The sequence below is a fragment of the Penicillium pulvis genome, assembly GCF_028828015.1.
Source record: "Penicillium pulvis strain IBT 33274 chromosome Unknown contig_10_segment0_segment0, whole genome shotgun sequence".
Taxonomy (NCBI): Eukaryota; Fungi; Ascomycota; class Eurotiomycetes; order Eurotiales; family Aspergillaceae; genus Penicillium; species Penicillium pulvis.
The window spans coordinates 785,899-798,845 of record NW_026643071.1 but is presented as its reverse complement, the minus strand read 5'-3'; the positions used below and the strand labels follow the sequence as shown (position 1 = coordinate 798,845).

Here is a 12,947-nt window from a genome sequence, read left to right as displayed (position 1 = left end):
TTGGTCGAAGCCATTGGGACTGAAAAGGGACAACACATACTAATCCCTGTCAGGGGCAGTCATCCATAATTGCTTTTTCACTCTACCCTGCCACACCGTAATTCTGGCATCCATTGCCCCCCCTTTTTCACTTTCTTCTCAACTAGGTCTTTTTGTCAGTCTTCCAATATCTAACGTTGACGCAATTATGGTAGTGGAGGCAGTAGCCATTGTGGTACCGCTAGTCTGTATTTCCAAGCTGTCATTCAACCTCTTGCCCAATTTCAAGCCCCGGGCTTGCGATTGTGAGATAAAAATTCAACAGTCAGACCGATAAGTACATCCACTCGAAACTCCAGTCCTACCTGCCGAACTTCCGTCATTCTGCTTTGTTTCCGTGCTCGCGCAACACAATAGAAGAATGGCGAGATCAGAATGGCGAGATCAGCATTGATTCATCATTGTGAAGCAGCCAAATTCACCGATGGAGCGAGTAAACGCATCCCTGAAGCTAGAAAGATACCGAGCGTCACCATGGACGTCTTTCCTGGATTAGACATACATGGTGCGGACCATACGATGGCACCTAACAGAAAATAAGGCCTAATCCAGAATTTTCTGGCGAGCAAGCCTAACAGCCATTTTCAACGAACGGGTACTACACTAGTCGTATCCGACAAAGAGCATATGTGATTGCCTATTTAGAATGGCTGTATGAGAGGTTGTGCAATTGATCAAATAGTTGTTCTTGAGGCCAAACACGTATAGTAGGAGGGCATGGTCAATCTTAGCCGCTATTCTATTTCGTCCTTGTCTTACCTCATGATGGGTTGTGCCGACATTTGAGTGGGTACCTTGATCTTGCTAATCCATTGCATTATAGAGACTATAACCTCAGAGAATTTCTACAGGGAGAGCTGTAATTGAGCTCAAGGAAAGTTGGACACTTCGTTGACAGAATTCAGCGTAGTCTGGTAATTACCCGCTTTCTTTGAGGCCACCGATTTCCAAATGCTCTCAATGTACCAAATGCAGCCATCGTAAGAACCGCCATAATGACAACTCCAGCGCTGAGGCCGCCTTTAATGCCAGTAGCGAGTGAGCGGGTCCAGATCAACGCTAATGGCACTCCAATCAAGGCCCCCATTGCACCAAGTAGGAGAAGTGTAACCAGAACCCAACTAGGCGTGTGCCTAACACCTGAAATCAAGAGTTTTGGCAAGACGTCACGAGCCGCGGGGTCATAGCTGTACAAAAACGGAAGACCCGCTATGCAAAAGGCAATTCCAAGAATAGACAAGATGATGGGGATCTTGATACCGGGTTCAAGATCGCGAGTGCAGATCACGGCAATGGGTATTCCCGAGACGGCACCAATCAACAAGACAAATAGGATGGAAAAGCCGAATACATGCCAGGTTCCCTTTCCAACCCAAACACACTGTCTGAATGTCCATTTTACCGTGTTGATCATGCTGAGACCTAGCCTGTTCCCCAGCCATTGCATGATGAGAAGCATGGGCAGTGACCGAGATTGCACGGGCTGGCCGTGCTTTTCTGCGTATTTCCGGACGTCGTACTTCACTTCGGCTTTGAGGCGGGTAAGCCACTGGCTTCGCATTGTCATTCTCATCAAATATGAAAACGCGGTCACGGAGATTGCCACGACGAAGAAGTTCCATATGGGAACAGGGTTAGCGAAGGGCTCAATCTGCATGCCGAAGACGGATGTGGCGAAGGAGAGAGGGATAAAAACGAAAGCGAGCTCGGTAAGTCTCGTCACAGCGTGAGCTTCATCGATCGAGCGGCGACTTTCCAAGAGACCCATGTTTGAGGTTAGTGAGGCGGAAGTGGCTCGTAATCGCTCAATCATTTGGTCGATATCATGTGGGAGCTGTTGATAACTTTGGATGCTGTTGGATAGCTCACTTTGTGGCTCTGTGGATACAGTCTCAGGAGTGACTGTCAGACCGAACTTGTAAAGGGGTTCCAAAGAGTTCTTCAGCTCCGGCAGCTCTCTTTGGGCCCGGTGGATGATCTGGCGCCATAAAGCCAATCGGTCTTCCATCTTTGTGTCGTCAAGAATATCGACTTCTACCTCGTCGAGAATCTGTCGTAGATGTTGGAGTAGAGTGGTTGTATCTCGTCGGATGATGTCAAGCAGGGGCCCTAGGATCCCGACTGGGGCGCCACCTATATCAAGCGCCTCCCGGATGCCATATTGAGTTGACTTCGTCTCACTAAGTTTAGTACCAAAATTTTTTGTCGGACGCGTTGAGCGAAATATTTGGTTTAGATCAACATCCAAAGGCTTGCGGGGCGCCATCTGCTTGACGATGACCTTCCGCACTCCCTCTCTTTCCTCTTCATCCTCTTCGGATGTGTCGGTGGTTTCAGGGCGCTTTCTCCAACGTCCCACGATCATATCAGCCCAAATCCTGGAAATAGGCCGACCATCCCGTACACGCCGGGGTACGGCCAAAAACAACCCCCCGAGCCCTTCTTCAATCAAGTCGCTCTCTGGTATGGATCTCTCCGATGTCACATCCACAAGATGATGTTCGAATCCCCAGTCCGTTACTGTCTCCGATTTCTTTAATCTCCAATCACGATGGTGCTCGCTTATCACGGGTAAAGGATCCAGGAGTACAATCACTAGTGGTGTGTTAATATAGTCTGACCACTAAATGGCCGTCCATGGCTTACCAATCTCGGTATCTCGCCCCCGAAGTTGGCCTTTCCAAATCGATACCTTCTCTTCCAATCCACATTCCCGCTCCATCCTCACTGTTTTAGTCGGGTCTGTCCATAGCCCCCACTCTATGCGGAAGATATTCGTCATCACTTTAGTGGTGACATTGCCGTGGCGAGTATAATGTTCAGTCGACCCTTCAAGGAGGTCATCCAGATCTCGATGCGAAAAATACGTGGGCTGTCGATAAACAGGTCGAATCCACTTGAAGGAGATATGGGATTTTGGGAACGTCGCCGTCTTCCACGTTCGAGCTGGTGGCTCATTGTGCCTTGAGCCCGCATAGTTCGAGTCCAATAAGTGCTCCTCAAAGAACTCCGGGTTGATGCTGAAGGTAATCCCAAGAGCATCTATGGTTGGTCTGGAGAGATCTTCCACGAGAATAAGCCGCTGTTTGACAATTTTGTCCGCGTGCCCCATTACCGGGATATCATTATCGGTAAAGATCTGTCTTGGCTCAGATATTGTGTCTTCGGTATAATCGTAAAACGTTATTGATGTCCTGTTGTGCCTGGAGGAACGAAGGACACTGCCGTCTTTGATATGGTCCAGCACTTTGGCTGCATTATCAAGAATTTTTCCATAGGTAAGCCTGCCTGGTGTTTTCTTCCGTCGATTCTCAGCCCGCCTGCCTCCCCAGAATCCCGATGGAGCCACCACCTGGGGTATCTCTTCTGGCAGTTCGGGCTGTAGCGCTTCAGGGTCAGACACCGGAGGTTCTGGCTGAGCCTCTGGAGGCAAACCCAGTGAATTTTGAGACGCTGCGTCATCCCCAGAGCGCGCAACTTCGTGCTCGTCTTGGTGATTATGGCTGGCTATAGATACAGAGCCAGACTTGGGCAGGGGTATTGCTTCAGGGGCCACGTCTGGTTCAATTGGACCATGATGATCCATACCATCCACAGTATCTCCCGCCCCTTGTGGATTATTAACATTATCTCGTCGCTCTTCAATCACGGGTGGATCATCTTGCGCTTCGCGGGGCTGCTCATCTAAATCCTCTTGGCGCTGTTCGATGGGAGGCTCTAGATTTTCTGATTGATTCAGCCATTCCAAGAGTCGATCGGAAGGTTGTCCTCCCGCCATCCGGACTGAAATGTCCGTTCTTGAATTATTGAATGTTTGGTTTCAAAGACAATAGTTGTGAGGGTCCCCAGCCGCAGGGTTGGGCCGTGCATGTCAGCATTACCGAAATCGGACTAGGGCTGACCACGTCAATTGTGAGGAAATCAACCATTGAACAATACAGCTGAATGCCTCCACTAGCCCATATTTGGACTAGCGTAGTAAATAAGATGCAAGTAATTTGCTGCCTGGTAAATTGGGTATCAACAGCATGTGATTCGCTTCATTCAAGTCAAAATGCACAAAAACGTGTCGATCGACCCAGGATCATTTGTAAGGCCATCATTCGGTAACAGGGCACCTTGTGAGCATTCTAATCTTATTCTGAATTCCAATCGCTGCATGATACTAGATGTGGCTGATGTGTCAAACTAACAATATGTGGTTCCAAATCTCAATCCTCATCATCAGAATGGATATACTCAGCGTAGGACACATCGCTTCCATCGGTCATTCTTATAATCAGAGAGATACTCATGATCATGATGAGCAGCCCAATGGTGGTGACGCCAATAAGCCCGACTGCAAACCATCCCAGTACCATCGCAGCCGTTCCAACATGTCCCGAAACGGCACCATAGGTGAGGGTCTCTGCCATTGATGCCGTCGAGCTGCTATTTATATGTTGCCAGAGTACTGAGATAGAAACGAACGCAAATGAAAAGCTTGTTAGACACAAAGCGACTTGGGAGACAACTCGAGAAGGGAACGGCTTCACTTCTACATCCGATCCCTCCGCGGATGTCTCCGAGTGCCATCCGGGGAATGTCGACAGCAGTATGAAACATGCAAAAGCAAGAATGATAGCAATGTACCTGCGTAAACCTATTAGTATCTTTGCAATCCAGTGGAGTAAATGAATCGTGGAACCTCACAATAGGCCATCAAACACTATCTTCGTCCTAAACTCCTCAGCAATCATTATTAAATTAAGCGGATCGGGCGAAGTCTCAGTCGTCAGGTTGCCAGTGGCACTGCTTGTCTTCTCGGCCTTGACAATATTCGCCAGGATTTTGGCGTTGCTGGAACAGACGCGCCCCACGTCACCCTGCGATATGCAGAGCCCCATGTACCCCGCACGCACCTCAAATGTCGAACCAGAATTTGTCTGCGAAACATTGTAAACAGCTGATTGAATCACGGTGCTCACTTGCGCCGGTTTTGTTGCTGCCTCGGAATTATTTGTATATCGCAACGATAATAAGTAGACATTGCTGAGAGAATCAGAGGTCGTGCACCCGGCAAGTAGAATTGCTTTAAGCAGTGAGTTCAGAAATTCGAAAATTCATTCTCAAGGGCTTCTACTCTCTCTTACATAGCAGAATGATTGCGCTCATCGAAATCATCATGAGAACATGATGGTACCCGATCATAGGAACGAAACGGGCTATTCGCGTTGTGTCGTCAGCAAATGTTGGCTTCCACTTCGCGTAAATTAAACCTACTCCATGATACATTGAACGTCGTCTTCATGGTGTGCCAGGTGATAGCACAACAAGTTTGGCAATAGGAATATCCACTCGATGGAATCCTATGGCCTCAAGCCTTCCAAGGTTGGAAGTTCCGGATGCTGACAATCGTGGGGAATGCCTTGCAGAAGTCATGTCTGTCAGAATCTCGTGTTGTGTATGCAGCCTCATGCGCTAGGCAAATACAGGCTTAGCTGTGTATGCAGCACGAACAGTGCGTGTATTTTAGCAACCTGCCGTGGTTTTAATGTGATAAAGTAGCGGTAAGCCTCTTATCACGCCAGCATGCGGGCGGCCCGAAAAAACAACCCACTTTTTCTAATCTCCACTTCTCAGCCCGAATACGAAAATTTGGCGCCAGCATTAGTGAAAATGCCCCAAGTGGGGGATGAGACATAGGAAATCGCACTGAAACTGATCGTCGGAATTTTCTTGAAGCCTCAAAAAAAAATATTAAGGTTACTTGAGGTTCCAACCTCGTGTCCAATATTAGGTCTATCGTGAGATATATATTGGACAATGGGTGTGGACCTTGGCATCCGGAAGCTTAAGGTAAACCTCAAGAGTACTGGTGCATAGTACATAGCAGTGTTTAATAGCATCCATGAATCTTGGAGGTCAAACAAGCATATTGATTAGGTTTGAGATTCGTGGCGATCTATTTTGTAGTATGGAGCTACCATTCAACAAAACCCGTTACGAGAGTAGTGCTACTAGTGCAAATACCCCCCAGTCCTCGGGTGGAGGTTCAACAGCCTGGAAGATAGACAGAGAGCCCTTTATTCAGCAATTTTTTCCATTGGCTCGCAACTACTTCTTTTGAAATTGATTTCACCAGTGCTGTTCGCTAATCGGCACTTCGTTCACATCAACCCCTTCCACGAACCATCGTCCTTCACCATTCCCATCGGGCCCGAGAAGCATATCATTCCCACTCATCATACGCTTACGCATCTTTCCAGTCTCCCAATCAAAAGTCCAATCTTCCAACCCATAACATCTCTTCCAGCGCATTCCATCATCCGCATCCTGATACTCATACCAGAATTGAACAGCAATTCGATCATCGGTAAAGGCGAAAAGCTCCTTACGCAACCGATAGTTGTGCTCTCGCTTCCACTTGGCTGTCAGAAACTCGACAATACCCTCAGTTCCTGACAAGAATGATGTTCGATTCCGCCAGATGCAATCTGGGGTGTATGCCAGGGCAACGCGCGGGGGATCCCTGTCGCATGGTCAACTACGTCATTCACGGGTAACTGCACAACCAGGACAGCCTGCAGAGCAGAGGTGAAATCAAATGGGAATCAGATTATGTGCTACGCTGAAAAGGGCATGGCTGCATGTGCGCAGGGTCTTCGCACGGACAAACATTGCGGTGGGTGGAATGCAAGGGATGGGGATATTTATCGCCCTTTCTGCGGCCATGTGTCAAGAGATCAGGGTGAACTTACTGGGTGTTCCACATATTCTGAGCTGCCTTGACCTTTTTGTGGGCCGTCTCTTTTGTGAAAGGAGGTTTAATGTCCGCCATTTTTAGGAATTATGAAGTGTAAGTTGCGGGATGTTGAAGGGAAGATTGAGTCTAAGCGACCGTAGAAAGTATCGCGGGAAGGTTTTATACTCTAATCCTGGTGCCTCCAGGGCTGAAGTCTCTGCCGAAGATAACAGTACGGACTTACAGAATAGTCTGCTAACGATAGCAAATCCCATGTGGAATTTCGGGCTTTGCTTGTGGGCTTTTGCGGAGATTATAAGCACCGCAGCCAGTTATCGTGTGGTAATATCGTCAGCGCTAGTTACGATTCAGCGATAGTCTATTTGGCTCCCAATTTGCAGGATCCCAAGATAGTAGTAATTTATTCAGCCCTGCATTCAATACCTTCAAATTTAATAATGTTAGAAATTATCTGTTGTTGCACAGCCTGTGGCTTTTGTTATATCCTTCGAACATATAACGGAAACCTTGGGTACGTGGATATACTCGAGGATACATAGACGTGTCCCGCAAAATATATATTGACTCTCGCAGAATCCATAATATCGAACTTCGTATTTCGTTCCACTAGCCAGCCCAAATTTACACATGCATTTGATTCATATTACGCTGTTTTGATTTAAATCTAAGTCGGACCAAGAAAAGCAAAAATGTACTATTGATTAATTCATGGATTGTACAACATTGAAGCATACGAAGTTCGGTATGGTGGGGTGCATTTGGCGGAGTCTACGGGTAAGTGGAGCCTGTACCAAGCTGTCAAAGATTAGAATCAATTATCCAATGCCGCTCCAAATCAATTGATGGCCTTCGACTTCGGAAAACAGGATTTTCCTGTGACTTAATTTTAGATTTACTACGGACTGTAGGGAGTGGAATGCCCAACGGGTCGAGGGTGAAATGTGTGAACCCCTGGCCACGATAAACCCCGATAAGCTGTTGCGACATTGTTTTCCCCCTACCATCCATGGAATGTTTATGGATTTCCTCTCTCTGAGGAAGACCTGATTTTTTGCTTGCCGTCTATCTCTCATAACAACACTGACGATCAGTCGGAAAGGTTGTCTCGAGTGTCTCACCCGGGAAGTATACGCAGTGTTAGTACTAGCACAGTGAACAAATACTTACCCAGGACAGAGGTTTGATACATGAAGACTCCTAGGAATCACGAAGAGCAATTTCAAACAAGAAAATAGAAGGTATTAGAAGGAAGTATCCAGTCCGTTCTAGAGAAAATTAGAAGTAGAAGTATAGTTAAAGTGGAAAGTGGAAGTGCATTCCAGACAAACGATGATGAGGTGGAATCTCATCTCTTCGCTCATTCCACAACAGTGGTGCTGAGGCATGCCACACAACCGTTCCCTCCCACTCCTCTTTTGATCTTGTCCCCCAGAGCCACCATCTCACGACCTCTTCCTCGTGTCGACCACTTTCGTTGAACCGGGTATACAGCTCCCGCCTCTCGTTCTATTCTTCGACCCCGCGATGTTACTCTGATTAACCACTTGTCACTCTTTGTCTTTCGAGAAACTGCTCTAGCCGATCTTTAATCACAATCTCTTCAACAAGCGCTCTCCGTGTGAACCCCCTTTGCCGTTACTTCGACTTAATGTGAGTAGCTGCAAACCACACGTCGAACCAACCATGACTGACTTGGTATTTTAGTTTCAACTAACATACGCACCTTTTTCAGAACAAACATTTATGCCGCCGCTGTGAATACGAGTAGCCCCTCATTGCCAACATGGATCAAATAATGTTGGACTCGGATGACACTCTTCGGAGGCGTCAGCCATTCATGGATGCCTCGAGCAGAATCAATCACAGCAAATCACCAAAAGTGGAAACACCTCGCGTCAAAGTGGAGGAATTTGACCAGCTCAAGACCCCTGATCGCATGTCGGTAGTCATGAGCCCAACTCCCGGCGACAAAGAAAACCAGCGGTTATCAGTTGCTACTGATTGGCAAACAGAATCTGCACGGAACTCAGTTGTCTCTGCAGCTTCCATCTTGTCGGGCAAGGGAAAAAGAAAGACACATGTTGGTCCATGGCAGTTGGGCAGAACCTTGGGTAAAGGTGCGACTGGTCGGGTCCGATTGGCCAAACACGCGGTCACTGGGCAGACCGCGGCTATCAAGATCGTATCAAAGAAGTCTGCTGCCATGGTGCAGAGCGAAAGTATTGCGGCAATGGATCGGAACTCCAGCAATTTCGCAGGATTTTCGAATACCCGACAGATGCCGTGTGGGATTGAACGTGAGGTTGTGATAATGAAGCTGATTGAACATTCCAACGTCATCAGTTTGTATGACGTCTGGGAAAATCGTGGAGAACTGTATGTTTCCCCCAAGTCTCGAACTGAAGATCATGATTGACAATCTACAGGTACCTTGTCCTGGAATATGTGGAAGGAGGCGAGCTGTTCGACTATGTCTCTCAAAACGGACCACTTCCAGAGGAAGAAGCTGTTCGATTATTTCGCCAGATCATCGCTGGACTAGGATACTGTCATAGATTCAACATCTGCCACCGAGATCTGAAGCCGGAGAATATCTTACTCGATGGCAATCATAACGTCAAGCTGGCAGATTTTGGCATGGCTGCGCTCCAGCCTGCAGGTCATTGGCTCAACACTTCTTGCGGAAGCCCTCATTATGCAGCCCCAGAGATCATCTACGGTCGGAAATATCGTGGCGACAGAGCGGATATGTGGAGCTGTGGTATTATTCTGTATGCTCTTTTGACTGGATACCTGCCATTTGATGGCGGTGACTTGCCCAACACACTACGGCTTGTCAAGAAGGGCGAATACATGATACCTCAGGAGCTGAGTTGTGAGGCGGCCAATCTGATCACTAGGATTCTGCAGAAGCGACCGGAGGACCGTATCTCGATGCCGGAGATTTGGACCCATCCCCTCTTGACCAAATATGAGAAGTTGCACAATGCCATGGCCGACTACTATATTGGACCGCCTCCACCGTTGTCCATAAAGGACTGTGGTAACCCGGTGACTAGCCGCAGCGAGATTGACATGGATATTCTTCGAAACTTGCAAACTTTGTGGCACGATGTCAAGCCCGAAGGTTTGATACAGAGAGTGATGTCGCTTGAGTGAGTTAAAATACGTTGTCGTCTGATATAGTTTGCTGACATGACGAAAGGCCCACACACGAGCGAATGTTCTACAACTCCCTTGTCAAGTTTCGAGACGAACAACTGGAGAACTACCAGGGACAGCCGTTGGAGTATTCTGCCAGTGACTACCATCATATTTCGAGAATCGGCGAAAGGGCTCAACGTGGTCGAACTGAAACTGGAGTAGCAAATTCCAAACGACGCTCTCCTGCAATGAAACATCTACATCGTCGGCTAGGTAATACACAGGAACCGAATTCTCCGGCGAGCGTGCAAAGTTACGATCCCTTCAGGTCGCCCAAAGCTCAAGGAACGGCCGTCGAAGCCAAGTTCGCACAAATTACAGTCCACCATGCCGTCCCGGAGATTCCTGAGCGTGGTGAAGTTTCGCCAGTCGGAAAGCCCCCGCCTTCCATTATGGAGGTGGATGAGCCAGAGGATGAGAACGAAGTATCTGACTCACCATTCACTGTTCTGCAAAAACGAAAACATAAACCCAACTCTATGAAGTCTTTGCAGTCCTCGAAAATGCCTCATTCAAGCTCTCGTCTGCCTGGCCTGTCTACTCACTCAACAAGCTACCGCCGGAATGTGTCATTCCGCCACACGCGCAATCGCTCACAGGGATCGACCAAGCCAAAGCGAAGAAAGACTACGCTTACCCAGCAGGGTGAATTGAAGAGGTCTCCTAGCGCTGCGAGCTTGCAGATGATCGCGGATGGTCTATCCGTTCATGATATCCCCAGCAGTCCACCGCTCCCTGCCCAACCCACAGTCGTCCGAAGCGGAAACAAAGTCAAGAACTTGGACCCACCCAGAAGGTTCCGCCATCCAGACTTCGTATGGAAGGAGGATGCTCGTAAAGTGTCCAATGAGCTGAGCCAGATCTGTGAAGAGGCGTTCAATGGTAGCTCTGTGACAACCATCCGCACTGCTAGTACCAGCACAGAGATGGGTTACGAAACCCCCACAACGCCTGTCTCCATGGCGAGCCCGGGGCGCATTGATCAATCTTCAAAGAGGGTCAGCTATCATCCACCGAGAGAGTCAAGTCGATCTTATGGCATTCAGGAACTGACCGAGACTCGACAGAAGCTCGTTGAACACAGCTCGGGTCGCACCGATAATATTCCGGGCTACCTATCTGGTGTAATTGGCCACCTAGATCGGCTGATCGAAGAAGAACAGTCTCAAAAGATTGGTAATGGAGTAGGAGAAAACGAACCTCGGTTCGTTGATCCATTCACCATACCTACTCCTCCTACCAGTGAGCTTCCTTTGCCTGCGATCAGTGAAGAATTCGCTAGCCCCATTCGTGGTGGTCCAGATGAAGTGAGTCCAAAGCGGAGGCCCAAGTTGCGCCATACGACGACTCGCCATAGCGATGGCAAGGCCACTATCCGAATGGTCCCACACAGCTCGCTTGGTTCAATGCAGGAAGTTAAGCCATTGATGATCCGCAAAAAGAACCAGCTCATGGAGCCAGATACTTACACCACTGATCCCATGCGAGCCTTCTCCGCTACATCGAGACAGAGCCGTAACCCTGGCGGTCTTGACCCCATCAGCGAAGTCCCAGGATCCCCCAAGAAAGACGGAAAAGGTACAGAAAACAAGAAGTGGTCATGGTTTAGAGCCCGCTCTCAGAATTCCGACACGTTGCCTACTCTCCCACCGAAAGACATACCGCCAATCATCCCCAGTACTGGGACAGTCATTGTCAACCCCCCGCTAGAGCCCCAGTCTCCCACCCGGCCTGTTCCAACTCGCAAGACGTCAATGGAGAGATTTGGAGGTGCCTTAAAGAAGCTGGTGTCGAAGAAGCCAAGCAAGACTCCCGAGCCAGGGATTGGTAGGTTGAATCCCCGCAGCTGCACCGGAATTTCACTGAGATTGTTTGAAGACAACCCCAACCCCAAGGATCGCCGCCAGTCAGATGTACTTTGCAAGGGTTATCCTGAGACGGATAGTTCCTTCGAGACCGATGATCCGCAAAATCCGTTCCAAAACAAGCGACGCTCGATCGCAAACCACAATTGGTTTGCTCGTGTTTTCCAAATCAAACCTGCGACTCGGATTATTGCTCTAAATACCAGCAAGGTTAAGGGCCGAAAGGTAGTCCACCATCTCCTAGTGGACTGGGAGGACTATGGAATGGAAGATGTCCGTATGGACAAGGCCAACAGCATTGTTCACGGTCGTGTGGGCGAGGTCAACTGTAAGTTTCTATCCTTCATTTTCTCTACAGTATGCTAATTGATTTCAGTTCTCCGACTACGTGAAGTTGAGTTCACGGCCCAGTTCTACACTGTCCTAGAACACGGCCGCCAGGCCAACTTGAGTCTTGTTAAATTCAAGCAGGAGCGTGGTGCTGCGTCCTCATTCAACAAGGTCGTCGACACTGTCTATCAAATTATGAAGTCCCGTGGCCTCATCGTCGAGGATCCCGCGCGAGCAAAGAAGATGGCCCGCGTGCTCGATACTATCCCCAGCGCCTAATTTCCTACGTCCTCTGTCCTTTTGTCCGAATGATTCATCAGCTCACCCAAGTCCCTCGCTCATCCATTCCCCATCCATGCGTTCCAGCCTGCAAAAGCACTTACTGCATCTCATTTCATCTGTTTTCGTCTCATCACACTCGGTCTCCCTGTATCTCACGCTTCCTTCCCGCACGCCATCGAGTCTCACCTACTTTAGTGGGCTCATTCGTTCGTTCATCCGCATGGTAGCATACCAATCTATGTCCCCTTGAATTTCGTCTTATCTCCAACCCTTCAAAACCTCATATCCCTCGATCACTTTGCATTTGATTTTACTTTACGCGTGTTTTCTTTCCTGTAACGGCCTTGCCTATTGATCGGACTTTAATCGGGGTGTAATTCATAATTACCGCGCATACGTTACTCGCCTATCGGCGTGGTCCAGTCCTGCTCTTCCATCAGATCAGGCAGAAGGTTACTGCATCGACTACATGTAGCTAGCTT

The 12,947-nt window shown here is 48.5% G+C and overlaps 4 protein-coding genes across 4 annotated transcripts; 1 reads left to right on the top strand and 3 right to left on the bottom strand.

The window, feature by feature from the left end:
* Window positions 1-940: 940 nt before the first annotated feature.
* Window positions 941-3,754, bottom strand: N7503_000317 (Mg2+ transporter protein CorA-like/Zinc transport protein ZntB; the record flags this gene model as incomplete). The annotated part of the gene is made up of 2 exons (XM_057059878.1): window positions 941-2,634; window positions 2,686-3,754. Coding segments are annotated over 2 exons (2,763 nt in total), but the record flags the coding sequence as incomplete, so codon positions are not given.
* A 496-nt stretch (window positions 3,755-4,250) lies between these two features.
* On the bottom strand, window positions 4,251-5,329 carry N7503_000316 (Fig1 domain-containing protein; the record flags this gene model as incomplete). The annotated part of the gene is made up of 4 exons (XM_057059877.1): window positions 4,251-4,671; window positions 4,732-5,110; window positions 5,172-5,243; window positions 5,302-5,329. 4 exons carry the CDS (start codon window positions 5,327-5,329, stop codon window positions 4,251-4,253), a joined length of 900 nt encoding a protein of 299 aa, XP_056926800.1.
* Window positions 5,330-6,156: 827 nt separating this feature from the next.
* N7503_000315 (nuclear transport factor 2 family protein) lies at window positions 6,157-6,859 on the bottom strand (the record flags this gene model as incomplete). Its single annotated transcript, XM_057059876.1, has 2 exons — window positions 6,157-6,550; window positions 6,780-6,859. The coding sequence occupies 2 exons, from the start codon at window positions 6,857-6,859 to the stop codon at window positions 6,157-6,159; spliced, it is 474 nt and encodes a 157-aa protein (XP_056926799.1).
* A 1,708-nt stretch (window positions 6,860-8,567) lies between these two features.
* N7503_000314 (uncharacterized protein) lies at window positions 8,568-12,462 on the top strand (the record flags this gene model as incomplete). The annotated part of the gene is made up of 4 exons (XM_057059875.1): window positions 8,568-9,160; window positions 9,211-9,939; window positions 9,990-12,181; window positions 12,230-12,462. The coding sequence occupies 4 exons, from the start codon at window positions 8,568-8,570 to the stop codon at window positions 12,460-12,462; spliced, it is 3,747 nt and encodes a 1,248-aa protein (XP_056926798.1).
* Window positions 12,463-12,947: the final 485 nt, after the last annotated feature.